This window comes from Symphalangus syndactylus, chromosome 12, assembly GCF_028878055.3.
Source record: "Symphalangus syndactylus isolate Jambi chromosome 12, NHGRI_mSymSyn1-v2.1_pri, whole genome shotgun sequence".
In the NCBI taxonomy this organism is placed as follows: domain Eukaryota; kingdom Metazoa; phylum Chordata; class Mammalia; order Primates; family Hylobatidae; genus Symphalangus; species Symphalangus syndactylus.
This window is the reverse complement of record NC_072441.2, coordinates 82,141,720-82,160,554: the sequence shown is the minus strand read 5'-3', so window position 1 is coordinate 82,160,554 and position 18,835 is coordinate 82,141,720. Positions and strand designations below refer to the sequence as shown.

The following is an 18,835-nucleotide window of genomic DNA, read 5'->3' as shown; positions in this document are numbered from 1 at the left end:
GAATAAATATTTGCATCCCTGGCAGCAAAGAAGTCCAACCTGTGCTGACCTTTGGCCAAAGAGGTGGTGTAGAGAGTTTATGTCTGGAGGTGTGTGGGGTAGGCAGGGCCTCATCTAGAGAAGGGGCAGCAGGGGGAGGGAAGTACCCTGTGTCCAGCATCTGCACCCCTCCTCCCTCCAGTACTCGGCTGAGATCACAGTTCCTCCTGTCATGCCCTGGGTCCTCATTTCCCTTTTCCTGGGAACTTCTACCAAGAGAAGAAAGGGCCGATACCTGTTATGTCCCAGTTCCTAGAGTGTGAGTGAACCAGGGGAAATGAAAGTGAGTCTCCACTACAGAAGCCCTGGTCATCAGGAACTATCAGCGATAATCCATGCAAGGGTGAGCCATCAGAGGACAAGAGGGCCTGGGACATATGAACATGGATCTGGTTTGTGGGATCTGTGCTGGGTCCAGATGATGGGGCCCAATCTGAGAAGCCAAGTATATAGGCTCAGACCCCAACACACATCAGTTACACCGAAGTATAGGAATTCAGAGAGTTTTAGAAATGTTTCAACCAATAATAAAGAGAAGTGGAAGGAGGGGATAGCTGTGAGTGTGGGAAGCAATGGCCCACCTAGGTTAGTGGGGATGAACAAAAGAGGGTTCAGGGTTGTGTGTGCTCAGAGTGTTCACTGAGGTGTGTTCCTGTGAGCCCCACAGCACAGATACGGATGCAGGCACTGACCTCTGTGTAGATGGAGGGTGTGAGGTGGCACAGGAGCCGCACATCGTCCTCTTGGCAGGCCTTCATGTCCATCATCAGGCAGGTGTGCAGATCGCCCAGCTGGGTAGCCTGGGCAAATGACTCGTACAGGTTCATCTTCCCTGCGGCGGCTTTGCTGCAAGACCAGCTGGGCCTGAGCCAGCAGCCTGACCCCAGTGCCCACCTTCAAGCATCCCTGAAGCAGGCTCCTGCGCTAAAACTGCTTTGCTAGCTCCAGATGCCCTGTACTAATCTGCCTCATGTCCCTCCCAACTGCCTCCTGCAGGGGCTTGATAACTCAGGGGAACCAGGGGATACTCTTCTTTCTGTCCATCCTTCCCCAGAGCTCAGAAGGGCTCCAACCACGATCAGTGAGTGAAGCTACTGATGGATGAGAGTCAGGAACAGAAGAGGGAGGGCTCAGAGAAGGCTTTCTCTCTTGCTTTCTGGGCTCTAACCATGAGGGCAATGACACCTCACAGCATATACAAACTTAGCTCAAAATGGCTTGTAGGCCTAAATGTAAGAATTAAAGCCACACAACTTGTAGAAGAGAAAACAGGAGTAAATCCTCATGACAACAAAAACACAAGTGGTAAAAGAAAAAATAGACAAATTTAGCTTCATAAAAAGTTAGCACTTTTTGTTCAAAAGATGCTATCAAAAAAGTTAAAACTCGCAGAATGGAAGAAAAAATATTTGCAAATCATTATGTCTGAGACTTGTATCCAGAATATATAAAGAACTCTTTTGGTATGCAACAAAATCTTAAAAAGATTCTTAAAAGTTGGCCAGGTATGGTGGCTCATGCCTGTAATCCCAGCACTTTGGGAGGCAGAGAAGGGCGGATCACCTGAGGTCAGAAGTTCAAGACTAGCCTGGCCAACGTGGTGAAACCCTGTCTCTACTAAAAATACAAAAAAAAAAAAAAAAATTAGCCGGGCGTGGTGGTGTGAGCCTGTAATCTCAGCTACTCAGCAGGCTGAGGCAGGAGAATCGCTGGAACCTAATATGCAGAGGTTGCAGTGAGTGGAGCTCGCGCCACTGCACTCCAGTCTGGGCAGCAGAGCAAGACTCTGTCTCAAAAAAAAAAAAAATCTTAAAAGTCAATAATAAAAAGACAAATAACTCAATTAAAAATAGGAAAATTTTTGAATAGATATTTCTCCAAAGAAAATATACAAATGGCTGGGCCCGGTGGCTCACGTCTATAATCCCAGCACTTTGAGAGGCCAAGGTGGGCAGATCACCTGAGGTCAGGAGTTCGAGACCAGCCTGGCCAACACAGTGAAACCCCGTCTCTACAAAAAATAGAAAAATTAACTGGATGTGGTGGTGTGCACCTGTAGTCCTAGCTACTTGGGAGGCTGAGGTGAGAGAATCGCTTGAACCCGGGAGGTGGAAGTTGCAGTGAGCTGAGATTGTACCACTGTACTCCAGCCTGGGTGACAGAGCAAGAATCCATCTCAAAACAAACAAATAAACAAAACAAAAATTAGCTGGGTGTGAAGATCTGTGCCTGTAATCCCAGCTACTCAGGAGGCTGAGGCAGGAGAATCGCTTGAACCTGTGAAGTGGAGGTTGCAGTGAGCCAAGATCGCACCACTGCACTCCAGCCTGGGCAACACAGTGAGACTCTGTCTCAAAAAAAAAAAAAAAAAAAAAAAAAGCAAGTCACAAAAAATCACATACGGTTTGATTCCATTTATCTGAAAATGCCCAAAATAATCTATAGAGGCAGAAAGCAGATCAGTGGTTTCCAGGAGCTGGGTGAAGGGGAGAAAATGGCAAAGTGATTGCTAATGGGTATGAGATTTCTTTTTGGGGTGATAAAAATGTTCTTTCTAAATCAGATAGTAGTGATAGTTGTATAACTTTGTGAATATACTAAAAAATTATTGAGGCCGGGCACAGTGGCTCACACTTGTAATCCCAGCACTTTGGGAGGCCAAGGCAGGTGGATCACCTGAGGTCAGGAGTTTGAGACCAGCCTGACCAACATATAGAAACCCTGTCTCTACTAAAAATACAAAACTTAGCTGGGTGTGGTGGTGGATGCCTGTAGTCCTAGCTACTTGGGAGGCTGAGGTGGGAGAATCGCTTGAACCCGGGAGGTGGAAGTTGCAGTGAGCTGAGATTGTACCACTGCACTCCAGCCTGGGTGACTGAGTGAGACCCTGTCTCAAAAAATAAATAAATAAAAATTTAAATTAAAAAAAAGCCTTAGGAGTACACAAGGCTTATTGAGAGTGGGGGAAAAAAACCCAAAACCAATAACAGGCGTGGTGGCGCATGCCTGTATGTAATGCTAGCTACTCAAGAGGCTGAAGCAGGACCATCACTTGAGCCCAGGAATTTGACACCATTCTGGGCAACAAAGTAAGACCCTGTCTCTACAAAAAAATTTTTAAAAATTAGCTGGGCATGGCAGTGCATGCCTGTGTAGTCCCAGCTACTCAGGATGCTGAGGTGGGAGGATGGCTTGAGCCCAGGAGTTTGAAGCTGCAGTGAGTGACATGCACTGAGCTGCAGTGTCATCACGTGACAGAGTGAGATGCTGTCTCTTAAAAACAAACCAACTCAACCAAACAAACCCACAAAGAAGGCCCTGGTGATGACAGTCCAGGGTGGGGGAGTCAGTGTGTGGAAGAGAGGCTCTCTAGGATGTGTCCTGACACCATTTGAAACATGGGGACCATACCCACCTGGCCCTCAGGTAGTAGAGCAGGTGGTAGCCAATCTTGGGCTGCTTCTGATATAGCTCGGAGAGAAGGTCTAGAAGCAGAGAGAAGCTGCTGTTGTCTTCCTGCATCTGACATAGGTTCCTGGAGGTGGGGCATGGGAGGAGAGGAACAGAGCTTTACTCAGGGCAGACTCTCCCATGGAGTTTCTCGGGTGGCATGGGCTGTCTGTGCCCACAGCATATGTCCTCCTCCCTGGAAAGGGAGTCCCATTACCCCAGGACAGGAGCACATGTGTGTGCTGTCAGGGAGGATGGAGGGCAGAACAGTATCTCCTATAGCTGCGTGCTTACCTAAATATTAGGTACAGAGGCTTTCCTACAGACTCCTCCAGGGACCTACAAGAAGAGGGTTATATTTGAGAATCCATGTGAGGGGGGCTGCTGGCACATATGGAGGACCAGCTGGAGGCTAGATGACAGCCTGCTCCTTCCCTACCCAAAGGGCAAACTTCCTGCTGCTCCGCAGGCTTGGTAACAGAGAAAACAGGTTCCTAACATGGGACTACACTCTTGCCCTTTGGAGACAGGCTCCAGGCCAGGGTCCGATCACACCTAATTCAGCAGATTAGAGTTACTGGGCCCAGCAGCAAGGGCTGGAAGCATGAGGAGGGGATGTTAGTCCACCTCCCCAGTACGCATGGTGTTCAGCAGGTAAAAATAAGCTCTTGTTTAAATGAGTTGGTACATGTGAGAATAAAAACACCAAGTGAACAGATTTTTCTCAAGTCTACAGTAAGGGGTCTCTTGGACTCAGGCTGTAAGAGCACCCTCTGGCTCCTGAGGCTCTGGAGTGAGGGAAAATGAGCCTTACTCCTCAGTAATCTCCTCGGGCAGGACCTCCCCTCGAAAGTGGGCCTTGAAGAGCTCCTGTAGGCAGGAAGCAAGGACAGACAGCTGCTCCGAGTCAAAGTCTTCCTGGGTGATGAGACAAGGGAGGGAGAATCACTACCTACACCCAAGCCCTCCGCCCCCACGATCCCAGTCTTGGAACTCATCTGCTTCCACCTCCAGGATCAGCAAGCTCCCCTCCCCACTATAAGAGGGACTCATCTAGGGGAGGGAAAAAGTGAGTTGGCTTCCCTGGGAGACGTGTAAGCTAGGCAGGCTAGGCTGCTTCCTCCCTAAGGGGTTGGGTTCCTCCTCACCTCCAGGACCTGGTCCACAATTTCCTGCATGACCTCACACTGGGCCTCCGTATCACTGCAGGACAGAAATGAGAGGAAATCCCAGGGACATAAATGATAGCAGAGGGCAGGACACACACCCAGAACAGTGCACAAGCACATTCACATGCACAGAGACAAAACAAAGGAGCTCTGTGTAAAATCCCAGCTTGGATGGGGAATCTTTAGGGCAGAATTGGCTGCTCTCTGGGCAGAGACCCAAAGAAAAGGAAAATCCCCACCAATCCTGCTTTGGTTCTCAGAGGTTCTTCTCCCAAGAATCTGCAGAGTGGGAACTCAAGGTGTTACAGAATGAGGCTGCCCCACTCCCAGCTCATACTCCCTAACGTAAACTGCAGAATAACTACCTCATGAAGCTTCAGCTACCTCTCCACACACTCCTATCATGTTTGCCTCCAACCCCCATCTCCTGCTATACCCATTAAGCACCAGGTAGACAGCCTGGGGCTGAACCTCCTGAAGTTGAGAACAGGGTCTGTACCCACCTCCCCTTCTGTAGCTGGAGTACTTTGTCCCTCAGGGACTCATCCAACTGGTCAAGGTAAGGGGTGATATCAACTGGCTCCTCCACAACTGTCTCCTTGATAGGGTGGAAGCGAAACTCCCTCTTCTTTCCTAAAGGGAGTGATTTGGGAAAGAGGTCAGTTTGCCCAAATGCCAGCAACAGAGACAGTCCCCTCAACCACTTATCCCCTTCCTCACATGCCCTAAGTGTGCACCTGTTTCCTCAATGCTGTGTGAGTGCCTGAAGCATCTCCCTGAATGTGCACATGTACTAGCTCTTACAAGCAAACAAGGGCAGGAACCACTTCTTTTTTCCTTCCTGCCTTGAGTGTTAAGTGCAGGGCTCTGCATTCTGGAGTCTCATCCAGACACCCTGTGAACAAAACTTTAACTCACAGGAATAAGGGTGACAGGAAGAGTGCAGAGAGGCTGCTTCTGGGAACTGGTCCTCTCAGGGCTGACACAACCCTCAACTAGCCCTTGCTGATGGCCTCACCTTTGCTGTTGAGATCCTCTTCATCGTCACTGAAGGCTGCCTCTGCATTGTCATAGCAACTCTCATCCTTATCTGACATATGGTTGTCCATCTCCATGGAAACTGGCTCCTCAATTTTGACTTGGGAGTAAAAAAAGATAAGGCATTAAATGGCCTCCTGGGTCCTCTAACATGCTCCATGCTTCTAGGAAGGGAGAATGGAGGGCAAGTGAGAGAATAAGGAGTTTATCATCTAAATGGAATACTGGCCCTGGAAGGACAAACCTCTTGACAAACCTCTTGTCCTCACAACCCTCCATGACCTGCGGAGGGATGTTGCCAGGAATAAGAGCAACACAGGACATGACTCCTCTATGCTCAGCTCATTAGGGTTGGTAATTAGAGTAAGATCAGGGACAGTCCCAAGTGCTAGTCTCACTCTTGTCGCCTGGGCTGGAGTGCAGTGGCGCCATCTCGGCTCACTGCAACCTCCGCCTCCCAGGTTCACGCAATTCTCATGTCTCAGCCTTTGAGTAGCTGGGACTACAGGTGCCCGCCAAATACAAATTTTTTTGTATTTTAGTAGAGATGGAGTTTCATGATGTTGGCCAGGCTGGTCTTGAACTCCTGACCTCAAGTGATCTGCCTGCCTCAGCCTCCCAAAGTACTGGGATTACAGGCATGAGCCACCATGCCCAGCCTCCAAGTGCCCTTTAATTTAAAACCAAGTTGGAAAATACTACTGGACTTAGACCCTTATCCCAAAACAACGTGTGTATGTGTGGTAAGGAGATGGCAGTTGAATTGGGAGCAAGGTTTGAGGCCCAACATGACAAACTGTCATCAGAGGCCAGGGCCTAGAGCTGGGAAGAGAGAAGAGATGGGCAAGTTAAAGTGAGATAAATATTGTGAATATTACATGAAAGCCTTCCAACTACTGAGCAGGAGTTACTAAGAGTAAAGAGAACAAGAAAGATGAGCAAGTCAAATAAGATTAGATGAAGCAAGAGAATCAAAACAGACAACACAAAAATGAATAAAAAAGATAAACTGAGGAAGGAAAAACTGTGATGGACAGTGTCATGGAAGTAGAGAACTGTGTGGGACATCCTGAAAGGGGCTCTGGCCTGAAGGCCTGGTTGTCTTGCCCCTCTTTTGACACAGGTGATGGAATGGGAGGGTCTCATACCTTCCACAGGTGGGGAGGGTGAGCTGCAGAACTCAGGAAATTTCTCCCTCAGCATTGCCCGCAGCTCCTTATCCAACTTAGGGTTGTCAAACAGGGGAGCCAGGTGTCTAAATGGGGAACATGGTGAAGGTCAATATCAGAGCTTCTCTTATTTTTATTTTTTTATTTTTTTTGAGACAGAGTGTCACTCTCATCACCTAGGCTGGAGTGCAGTGGCACAATCTTGGCTCACTGCAACCTCCACCTCCCGGATTCAAGCAATTCTTGTGCCTCGGCCTCTCAAGTAGCTGGGATTACAGATGTGCACCATCACACCTGGCTAATTTTTGTATTTTTAGTAGACATGGGGTTTCGCCATGTTGGCCAGGCAGGTCTCAAATTCCTAACCTCAGGTGATCTGCCCGCCTTGGCCTCCCAAAGTGCTGGGATTACAGGCATGAGCCACTGTGTCTGGCCAGAGCTTCTCATTTCTAACTCAACATGGAGTTGAGATAGGTCTAAGCCCAATCAGTATAACTGGACCATACTCAGATCCCTGAAGGGGGTCAACAGGGAACATGAAGGCATTTGAAGACCTTTGTAATACGATGGGAGGAGAGAAATTCCTCTAAGAGCCAAGAAGACATATGCCCAGAAGTCTGAGGTAGAGCCAATACTTTTTACACCTGTCAGAGAAAAGGGCCAGCAGTGCTATGGCAACATTTGGATATACCTGGACCTAATGAAAAATGGGAAAACAATCTCCTTCCCCCACTAAATTCCTTACGCCAAGACCCGTTTCTCCACAATGTGGTTGAGGGAGGAAAAGACACCCTGCCGCACGTGGCCCTCCAATGGTGGATAGAAGTTGGGAATGATCTGGAAGGGAAGAAGGAGGGGAAAAATGAGTACAGGACTCCATCCAGAGGCTTCCGCTGAATTAGATCTGAAAAGCTGCTTTGGTTTTGATCGGGGGACACTGGGGAGTATGGCTGCAGAGAGAACTGGACTTCCTGACCATTCCAGGCCACTCAAATGAGATATTCTTACTGGACCTGGCTGCTCCCCAAGGAAACCAGATTCTACCTTGAGTCACCATCCCTGTGATTGAGAAACCCCACAGAAAATGGGAAGATCCAACTGCAGACAGTGGAATATGGAAGGGAAGCATTTATTAACTTGGGGGATAGGACCTATGACCATTTCTGCTCTCAGTTAAGGCATACCGAGAAGACCCATTCACTGGGAGATTAGGGGAGATACACTTAATTCTGCTCATCCAGGCATGGGGAGAAAAGAGAGCTCTAACACTTACGCGGCACATGAAGTCCAGGAGTGTGGCAGTGATGGCTGGGTGGGGCTTCATGGAGTGGTGCATGACCAGGATGGCTGGTTCTGGAGGATGTGAAATTAAAGAGCCCCTCACATCAGTCAGTCTCTTTTTTTCCTTTTTTTTTTTTTTTGAGACAGAGTCTTGCTCTGTCACCCAGGCTGGAGTGCAAGTGGTACAATCTCAGCTCACTGAAGCCTCCACCTCCCAGGTTCAAGCGAATCTCATGCCTCAACCTCCCCAGCAGCTGGAATTACAGGTGCACGCCACCACGCCAGGCTAAAGTCAGTCTGTTTCTATCTCCATAAAATGGGATGTCAATATACATGAATGGCTCTGGGAAGTGCTATGTCTACTCCCCCCATTTCCACTGAACAGACCCAAGAGCAGACAGGCCCCGAAACAGCTTGTAGCCCTATTTCCCTTCTTGTTCCCAGCATTCAGCTTGGAGAAGGGAAGTAATAGGTGAGGAGAAGCAGGACATGGTACAGCCTTTTCCTTTGCCCATGCCCTCCCCTCCTGAAGACCATGCATCAGACTGTGGGGAGGAGGTACAGTGATGGCTTAGCCTTATCAAAGCAATTCTCTTTCTAGGTCAAGGGAAAACTAATAAGGAACAACACAGCTGCTCCCAGATAAACTGCCTCCACTCCACGGTGCCCTGAGATTTATGACTGCTATCACTAAGGAAGGCAGTGGGGGCTTAGCGGGGTGGGGAAGTGGAGCTGCCTGGTCTTGGTCACATACCTATGTTCATAATGCTATCCTTGTCTGGACTAAAGAACAGCCAGTCGTAAAACAAAGCCAGCTTGGCATTGGAGGCAGCGACATTTGACTGGAAAAGAGAGGAGAGAAACAGAGGGCTAGTTTCATCAATCACCTCCCTCCATTTCAGAGTCCCAAGACAGATTCCAGGGCCCACTTGGCTTTTTTATCTATGAAATTCAGTTCCTAGTGAAACAGGGTGAAATGCACACCCCCCTTGTGTTGTGTATGAGTGAATACTCTGTGGTCTTAACCAAGAGGACAGAGGACAGGGATTGGGCCAGCTATCCCCCCAACCTTTTTTTTTTTTCCAGACAGGGTCTTGCTCTGTTGCCCAGGCTGTAGTGCAGTGGCATGATCTCAGCTCACTGCAACCTCCACCGCCCAGGCTCAAGAGATCCTCTCACCTCAGCCTGGGACTACAGGCATGCACCACCTCACCTGGCTCATTTTTCTATTTTTTTGTAGAGATGAGGGTCTTGCCATGTCACCCAGGCTGGAGCGCAGTGGCATGATCACAGCTCACTGCAACCTTGACCTCTTAGGCTCGGGTGATCCTCCCAACCTCAGCCTCCTGGGTAGCTGGGACTACAGGAGCACACTACCATGACTGGCTTTATGTTTTGTTTTGTTTTGTTTTGGTAGAAATGGGTTTTTGCCATGTTGCCCAGGCTGGTCTCGAACTCTTGGGCTCAAGTTATCCTCCCACCTCAGCCTCCCAAAGTGTTGGGATTATAGGCGTGAGCCACCATGCCTGGCCAGGCCTGGGTTCTTTTCTTTTTGTTGTTGAGACAGGGTCTGACTCTGTCACCCAGGCTGGAGTGCAGTGGCAAGATCTCAGCTCACTGCAACCTCTACCTCCCAGGCTCAAGCGGTCCTCTCACCTCAGCCTGGGACTACAGCCGCACACCAATACACTTGGCTAATTTTTGTATTTTTTTGTAGAGATGGGGGTCTTGCCACGTTGCCCAGGCTGGTCTCAAACTCCTGAGCTCAAGCAACCTCAACCTCCCAAAGTGCTGGGATTACAGGCGTGAGCCACCATGCTCGGCAGGCCTGGGTTCTTGATACATCCAGCAGTTCATATCTCTGATTCCCATAAGTGACAATGCTTGGACTCAGAAGTCCACTCATCACCCCTGAGCTGAGGCAACAGTCAGACTAGTACCCCGTGGCTGCCCTTTCTGGGCTCTCCAGGCACATTCCTGAAGAAGAGACCCCCACCCCTCCAGGAATAGCCTGTTGTCATATCTGAATCAGCACATTCCAAGGACCCAGTCAAATGGGGGAGGAGGAACCCTGTTGGAAGAGGTCAGGGGGGCAGCCAGATGCCAGAGAATGGATAGTTTCCCACCCTAGACACAGAGAGGAAAACATTTGAAAGGAAATGCCTCCACTGCAGATTTGCTGCATTTACAGAAGGGAAGTAGACAAAGCTGATGCCAAAAAGGCATGGTGGTGAGGGTCTAAAGAATGCAAGCTCTGAATCTGAGCAAGAAACAGTTAAGAGGAATAGCTGTATATGGTTTCTGGAAGCAAAAATGAAAAAGGCAGGGATGCTCCAGAAACCCAGGCTTTTGGGGGTTGGCAGTAATGGGGGAGATTAACCTGTTCAATCTCAAACCCAGATGGAAACTAATGAGTGTAAGTAAATTTCAAGAGACACAAAGGGAAGTGAAGGCGGAGACACTCTGGAAGACCAGAGTGAAAGAAGGGCCCTTAGGGGTCAAGTGGCCCTGGTCAGGAAGAAGAATGGAAATATGAGAACACCATGGAAGAGGCACCCTTCACCACCCAGTATCTTTTGCCCTCACCGTGCACGTTGTCAGGAGCCAACCAATGATGGCCCACCGGGGCAAGATATCTGAACTCAGTACTTCATTAGAAGGGTGGACTACTCCACAGATGTAGCGAATGAGGTCACAGCGCAGAGACTGACTATCTGGAGTTGACAGGTACTGGCGCTGGAACCAATCTTGGTATCGCTTTTGTTGACCAAATCGCACCTGGGGAAAGGGGAAGCAAGAAAAAGAACTTAGAAGACAGTGTGGGGTCCTTGGCCAGAGGAAAACGAGCACCACTTAACTCTAGGTTTGCCCTAGACCTCCATTTCTCCACAATTGATTCATTAGCTCATACTGTCTCGTAAGTCTCCCCTCCTTTAGGAGAACGTCTTGATTAAAAAAAAAAAAAATGCTGAAAATTTCTAGCTTGCCCTACATTCTAATGTTACAGTCATTCTTGCCACTGACCTCAGGCTACATTTACCCACAACTGCAACTTCAGTCCATTTTTTGGCTCTTTACTCCTTGTACTGGTCACTGACTCTCCAGTCAGAAGTATAATCTTTTCTCATTTTCTTGAGCCAACGGTGAACAGCAAGAAATGTTCTTCAAGAGTAAGAGCTGGGTCTGTTCACCACTCAACATCAACTGAGAATTTCCTGGTGCTGACCTAACAGGACCATTATCCAAAGCCTAGACTCTCCAAACCTTCTTGTGGAAAGTTTTCCCTCAAACAGACCCTAAGTGATCACAAATAGTAAAACTAAATAAGGAAAAGGATCTGGTTTCCCTCTTCTTATACTCCCCCATCTGTCAGAAGAAATCAACCAAGATAGAGCAAAAAGGTAAAAAAACAAACAAAAAGATACTTCCAGACCAACACCATCCAACAGAATTTTCAGCAATGATGGTTGCTATTGTGCATGTGAAATGCAGCTATTGTAACTGAGATATCGAATTATTATTATTATTTTTTTTTTGAGACAGAGTTTCACTCTTGTTGCCCAGGCTGGAGTGCAATGGCGCGATCTCAGTTCACTACGACCTCTGCCTCCCAGGTTCAAGCGATTCTCCTGCCTCAGCCTCCCAAGTAGTTGGGATTACAAGCACATGCCACCATGCCTGGCTAATTTTTGTATTTTTAGTAGAGACAGGGTTTCACCATGTTGGTCAGGCTGGTCTTGAACTCCTGATCTCAAGTGATCCACCCGCCTTGGCCTCCCAAAGTACTGAGATTACAGGCGTGAGCCACCGCACTTGGCCCCAATTATTATTTTTTAAGAGACAGGGTCTCATTGATGGGAGGATTGCTTGAGCCCAGGGTGGTCTCTAACTCCTGGGTTCAAGCAATCCTCCCACCTCAGCCTCCTGAGAAGCTGGGATTACAGGCACATGCCACTGCACCAGGCTCTGAATTTTTTTGTTGTTTGAGATGGAATCTCGTTCTGTTGCCCAGGCTGGAGTGCAGTGGCACGATCTCAGCTCACTGTAACCTCTTCCTCCTGGGTCTGGGTTCAAGTGATTCTCCTGCCTCAGCCTCCTGAGTAGCTACCACCACACCCAGCTAATTTTTGTATTTTTTGTAGAGACACGGTTTCATCATGTTGCCTGGCTAGTCTTGAACTCCTGACCTCAAGTGTTCCCACCAGCCTCAGCCTCCCAAAGTGCTGGGATTGTAGATGTGAGCCACAGCGCCCAGCTGTGAATTTTTAATTTTAACTCATTTTAATTAACTTAATATATATATATATTTTTTGAGACAGCGTTTCACTCTGTCGCCCAGGCTGGAGTGCAGTGGCGCGATCCTGGCTTACCGCAACCTCTGCCTCCTGGGTTCAAGTGATTCTCCTGCCTCAGCCTCCCAAGTAGCTGGGATTACAGGAGTGTGCCACCACGCCCAGCGAAATGTTTGTAGTTTTAGTAGACATGGGGTTTCACCACATTGGACAGGCTCGTCCCAAACTCCTGATCTCAAGTGATCTGCCCACCTTGGCCTCCCAAAGTGCTGGGATTACAGGCATAAGCCACTGCGCCCAGCGAAGAATTTTTATCATACCTAGTCCTGCAGACTAACTTAATTTAAATGGCAACACATGGCTGGTGGCTACCACACAGTACAACACAGACCTGGACAATTATTCTGGGTGACTTGGGAAAGCTGATTAGGAAAGTAGTTCTCAACAGCCAGACTGGCCGCAGAGGAATGGCCAGGGAAGTCTGCTAAAAACAGATTCTAGCTGGGTGCAGTGGCTCACACCTGTAATCTCAGCACTTTGGGAGGCTGAGGCAGGTGGATCACCTGAGGTCGGAAGTTCGAGACCAGCCTGACCAACATGGAAAAATCCCGTCTCTACTAAAAATACAAAATTTTGGCCGGGTGCTGTGGCTCATGCCTATAATCCCAGCACTTTGGGAGGCCAAGGTGGGTGGATCACGAGGTCAGGAGATCGAGACCATCATGGCCAACATGGTGAAACCCCGTCTCTACTAAAAATACAAAAATTAGCTGGGCGTGGTGGCGTGCGCCTGTAGTCCCAGCTACCTGGGAGGCTAAGGCAGGAGAATTGCTTGAACCCAGGAGGCGGAGGTTGCCGTGAGCCAAGATCATGCCACTGCACTCCAGCCTGGGAGACAGAGCGAGACTCTGTCTAAAAAAATAAATAAATAAATAAAAAATAATAAATAATAAAAAATAAAAATAAAAATAAAAATACAAAATTTGCCAGGTGTAGTGCATGCCTGTAATACTAGCTACTCGGGAGGTTGAGGCAGGAGAATCGCTTGAACCCAAGAGGCGGAGGCTGCAGTGAGCCAAGATCGTGCCACTGCACTCTAGCCTGGGCAACAAGAACGAAACTCCATCTCAAAATACAAACAAATAAAACCCCAAAAAACCCCACAAATTCCTTCAAATTATCTGGGAGAGTGGGATCCAGGAAGCTGCATCTTTAACATGCTCAAGTAATTCTGCCATTATTCAGTCAAGTCTGGAAACATACATAGCTTTCTTCCTGAGACCTCATGGTTCTCCTGGAGCAATCATGGGTTTCTTAGCGTGAACACTTTCACTCTCCCCTTTATAGAACATTTCACACTTGTAAATGATACTAGTATTTCTATATAATTATTGGTTTAGTGACTACTTTAGATAAACTAAAAGCTTCACAAGAGCTGGAACTATCTCTCTTATTCGACAGTGTACCCCCAATCCTTAACACCATGCTCAATGTATAGGCATAGAATGAATAAAGGACAAAGAAGCCAGTAGCCAGGTAGATCAGGTACGATCATTTAGCCACCATTCTACTGGTTAGTAAACAATGGTAACAGCTCCACAGACCGAAGCAAGAAGCCTAGCCAGCGTGTGACCTCTTCTCTTGCTGCAACACCTTAGCTTACCCGGGATGTCATGAAGAGGAGTTTAGTCTCCATGTCTGGGGTTAGACGACATGCTAGGAATTTTCGGGATGTTCTTGACTGAAGAAGCTGTAGGATACCTGAATCAAATGTGGAAGGGAAGAGAAAAGAGGAAGCCTGAGGACCAGAAAGAATGAAACGCACGTTGGGAACCTGGGCCAGGTACTGATGGCCAGTAGTCTTGCTCACGGAGAAATTCCAAGACAAGACCAAGGGAGGTCAAGCACAGGTGGGGATTCCAACCAGCACTTACATGTTCTGCTCCAAACAACCACTATCCCCAGGACCCAGCTATATTACTTCCTGTCTTCTGCTGGTCTTCTAGAGCCTTCTACCCACATGATTCCCACTGGTAACAGATGGGAAAGTTAAGGGAAAAATATGGGAAACCCCGGCTGCTCTTCCTGCTCCTGATGATCCCATCCTTGGGTCCTGGAATCAATGTTATTTGTGGCATGAGCATAAGCCCTGGAGTCAGAAACATGTGGATCCAGATCCTATTGTAGCTCATAGCATGATTACTGGTTTTTCACACTCATGCGTGAGATGTGCCTCCCTCAAACCTTGTTACCATGTCCCCACATTACCTGCCTGACATGAGAGAACAAAAATAATTTAAAAGGCCAGGCATGGTGGCTCACACCTGTAATCCTAGCACCTTGGGAGGCTGAGGCAGGTGGATCCCTTGAGCGTACGAGTTCAAGACCAGCCTTGGCAACACAGTGACACCCCATCTTAAAAAAAAGAAAAAAAAAGAAAAAAAAAAAAAGAGGCCGGTGCAGTGGCTCACACCTGTAATCTTAGCACTTTGGGAGGCAAAGGCGGGTGGATTGCTTGAGGTCAGGAGTTCAAGACCAGCCTGGCCAACATGGTGAAACTCCATCTCTACAAAAATACAACATTTACCTGGGAATGATGGTGGATGCCTGTAATCCCAGCTACCTGGGAGGCTGAGGTGGGAGAATCACTTGAACCCAGGAGGTGGAGGTTGCAGTGAGCTGAGATCACGCTATTGCACTCCAGCCTGAGGGACAGAGCAAGACTCCATCTCAAAAAAAAAAAAAAAAAAAAAAAAAAAAAAGACCTGGATCAAAATCCTGTCTCTGTCACCTAACCTACCAGCTGTACAGCCTTGGGCAAATTACTTAATCTCCTTACACCTCAGTTTCTTTTCTTTTCTTTTTTTTTGGGGGGGGATGTCGTCTCACTCTGTCGCCAGGCTAGAGTGCAGTGGCGCGATCTCAGCTCACTGCAACCTCCACCTCCTGGGTTCAAGCGATTCTCTTGCCTCAGCCTCCCGAGTAGCTGGGAATACAGGCATGTGCCACCATGCCCAGCTAATTTTTGTATTTTTAGTAGAGACAGGGTTTCACCATGTTGCCCAGGATGGTCTTGATCTCTTGACCCCATGATCCGCCGCCTCGGCCTCCCAAAGTGCTGGGATTACAGGTGTGAGCCACCGTGCCCGGCCTCAAACCTCAGTTTCTCTATGTATAAATGTAGAAACTAAAATACTCACAGGGCTGTCCAGAAGATTAAATGAGGTAACACATGTTTGTCTAACACAGTGGAGGCACTTAAAGCAATGAAATAGATGTTCAATATAAAAGTACTATAATTTCCAGCACTTTCTTCTTTCCTGACTTCCCAGGTCCTGGACAACTGCCTTCAGAGTGAGTGAGTGTGTGTGTGTGTGTGTGTGTGTGTGTGTAGGAGGGGAGGGGGTATGCGCACGATCACAAGCACATGTGTGTTGAGGTGGGGTGGGAAGCAAAGCTGTAGTTATTGTTCAGATCATAGCAGGACCTGGGAAAGGGAAAGGGATATAAAAAGGACCTTGTCAGGGGGGAGCCCGCACATGGAGACTCCCTCCTCCAATGTGGATTTTGCCCAAGCTGGATCCTTGGAATTCGAGGCAAGACTGTTCCCAGGGAGGAGCCTTCTCTTACAGGACTAATTCCAGCCCTCTACTGACTCAGTCTCACGAGTTGACCTCTGACTCCCCCGCTAGACTCCGTGAAGCTGAACACTGGCCACTGGCTCACCTCCTGAGCCAAGGAGCTGCCGGGAAGAGGGGAGGAGGACTACAGTTCTCTGTCCCACTTTTTTCTTAGTAGTAATGTGGCAGCTGGAGTCTGCCAAGTAGGGGCTGTCTAGGAACTACATGAATTGTTCTGTACGTCTGCTATCCGCAGTTGTACTTGGCAAAGCTTGCCCTGTCCCAAGCTTCCTAAATCTGACTGCCGAAGACTCGCCTATCCACCAACCTCTACCTTCTTGATTCAAGCAAGACATACACATTGAACTCCCAGCTCTCAAAGACAGGATGCCTAAGACCCTACTTACCTGTGAACTGAGGACTCAAGGCCTGAGGATTATGGATAATATCTTTCCAAAGCAGTTCAAATTCTGGTATCCTAGCAACATTCTGAAGTAGTCTTACGAGATCCCGACCAATCATCAGACATTCCATGAACTTGATAGGGAAGAGGAAGTGGGGGACAGGAAAGAGAATAAAAACATGGATTGTTTACCTGCTGGAGGGAGGACAAAGGAACAACATGTTCTAGGGAGGGAAGGAAAGAGGGTTGAAGAAACTATATGATTTCTTTTGGAACCAAAGGATTGGCCCCTAGCTGTTCAGGGGAAGAGAGCCGGAAGCTGGGGACTGATATCAAGGATGAGAGGTTAGTGGGAAGTGCTGAAGCCCTGCTGGCTTTCACATTAATCTACCTCCCTCTCCACCCAGAACTGTTTCAATCCAGTTCAAGGAAGATTAAAGTTTCAAAACGATGGGACTGGCAAGTTGAGCCCCAGAAACCCTAACCTCATACTCATTTTGTCTAACAAAATTCTGCAGTATCTAGTTCTGTGGGTCCAACTCTGTGGTAGAAATGTCTATTATCTGTGTAGTCTAAATGAAACCCATTAGCAACATGTAGCTAATGCAACTAGAGAAGTGAATTTTAACTTTTTATCTAACATTAATTTTAGGCTGGGCTCACGCCTATAATCCCAACACTTTGGGAGACTGAGGTGGGAGGATCACTTGAGGCCAGGAGTTTGAGATCAGCCTGGGCAACAAAGCAAGGCCCAGTATCTACAAAAAGAAAAAGTAAAAAAAAAGTTTAATTGCCACATGGGAGGTCTGATAGAGGACAATTCATAATCTGACTAGACCATGGGAATTACCCAGGAGAGTAGGTGGGGGACCGTGTCATGGTAGGCACACAAGGACAGTTTATGTCTGTGGTGTACAACAGTGTCCTTGAAGCTGACCTGGGAAATCCCAAAGATGCCAGCTTAACAGGTAGCATTTCTAAGAATTAGGGATGTTTTACACTAACTCCCCCTCCTTTCTACCCTCATCTGTTGACGAATGATGGAAAACACCACATCTTGACGCACCTTCATCTCTAACAAGGTATTTCTGACTCCACTGCATAAACCTCCAGAGGTATCTTAGCCTGAGTCTCACTTCCCCACATTATTTTCGTCCTGTTCCCTCACCCGTTCCCGAAGCAATGAGATGCAGAAGTCTACTTCCTTCTGTCGCAGGGCCTGGAGCTGGGCAGTCCCATGGTGGTCCACGATGAGGCGGAGGTACGTGTAAACAGCCATGGCAATGAGGATGCTGCTCTTCAGGACCCACTCCCTGCAGGGAGGAAACACACTGGCTCCTATGCTCTGTCTAGAACTATTCACCCTCCCAATTCACCCTTCCTGGGCTTGGCTACAGTGCCTCAGAAATAATTGATGATTTGTCACTGGGAGTAAATGCTTTGATTTTTTGCTTGCTCACTCACGCTAGTATCTATCTTGGACTATCAACTGGCTAAGCTATGGACAGTTTCCTAATTTTCTCTTCCAAGTGCCTATAAAGATAAGTGCCAAATGAAAGCAATCTCTTTTTACCACCTAACTACTTAGCTTCCAAGAAAATAAGTCTCTTTGTTGACTCATTCATTCAAACATTTACTGAGTGCCTATCATGTGCCAAGCAACACGTGAGGTACTAGGGACAGAATTAAGCCACAGTATCTACCCAGGTCAGACTATGGGGAAAAGCTGGGTAAGTGTCCCTAAGTCAGCGGTTCTTAAGTGTGGTGCAAGAACATGTGGGGACTGCCAAGACCCTTTCAGGACCTGGAGTTTTGAGAACATACTGTGCTAGATCAGTCTGCTTATCATTAGCAGCTCACCATGCCACAAACCTTTCCCTGGCTCTATCTAGTCACTGATACACAAAGAGTCCCCACTCCCACACAATGAGTCACCTGTCCTGAATCACAACCTGAAAAAAAGAACCCCATTTTGGGTGGCAAACTCCTTTTCCCATGAGTTTCAGAATATCCCTGAGGAAAAAGGGGGTAATGAAAGATTTGTTCCCAGTTGCTTTAAAAGCAGTAGAGAGAAAGACACAGTGGGGATATTCCTAAAACTCTAATCCTGTCTCTAAGTGACAAAATTGAGACGCTGTCTCCTCCCAGCAAACAATTTGTAATGGCTTTGGCACCCCTGTTGGAGGGCAGGGAACTGCAGGAAGATGACATGGTGTTTAATTAGTCCAAGCAGGCCACATCCTGATTCCGGAAAACTACTCAAGCCACCTAATTAAAAGACTCTGTGGCCTTTTCTTTTCACAGAATGGATGCACTAGCCAAGGTTACCGGGGAACGTTTCCTCCCCTACCTGCTACCTTTTAACTCCTCAACC

At 47.9% G+C, this 18,835-nt stretch overlaps 1 protein-coding gene and 1 non-coding gene across 3 annotated transcripts in view; one reads left to right on the top strand and one right to left on the bottom strand.

The window, feature by feature from the left end:
- The window catches only part of INTS3 (integrator complex subunit 3), a 49,664-nt gene that overhangs the window by 5,417 nt on the left and 25,412 nt on the right, over positions 1-18,835 (bottom strand). For both annotated transcript variants that reach the window (XM_063626454.1, XM_063626453.1), the window contains exons 7-21: positions 17,630-17,774; positions 16,466-16,595; positions 14,102-14,199; positions 10,733-10,924; positions 8,901-8,988; positions 8,139-8,218; positions 7,611-7,702; positions 6,845-6,951; positions 5,677-5,796; positions 5,162-5,291; positions 4,638-4,692; positions 4,304-4,407; positions 3,784-3,828; positions 3,455-3,574; positions 732-885 (exon numbers count right to left, since the gene is read on the bottom strand). In XM_063626454.1, the coding sequence (XP_063482524.1) occupies positions 732-885; positions 3,455-3,574; positions 3,784-3,828; positions 4,304-4,407; positions 4,638-4,692; positions 5,162-5,291; positions 5,677-5,796; positions 6,845-6,951; positions 7,611-7,702; positions 8,139-8,218; positions 8,901-8,988; positions 10,733-10,924; positions 14,102-14,199; positions 16,466-16,595; positions 17,630-17,774 (1,660 nt within the window). The remainder of the gene's footprint in view (positions 1-731; positions 886-3,454; positions 3,575-3,783; positions 3,829-4,303; positions 4,408-4,637; positions 4,693-5,161; positions 5,292-5,676; positions 5,797-6,844; positions 6,952-7,610; positions 7,703-8,138; positions 8,219-8,900; positions 8,989-10,732; positions 10,925-14,101; positions 14,200-16,465; positions 16,596-17,629; positions 17,775-18,835) is intronic.
- Positions 14,614-14,716, top strand: LOC134735047 (small nucleolar RNA U13). Its single transcript, XR_010117908.1, has one exon. It is a non-coding gene; the product is annotated as a small nucleolar RNA U13 (small nucleolar RNA).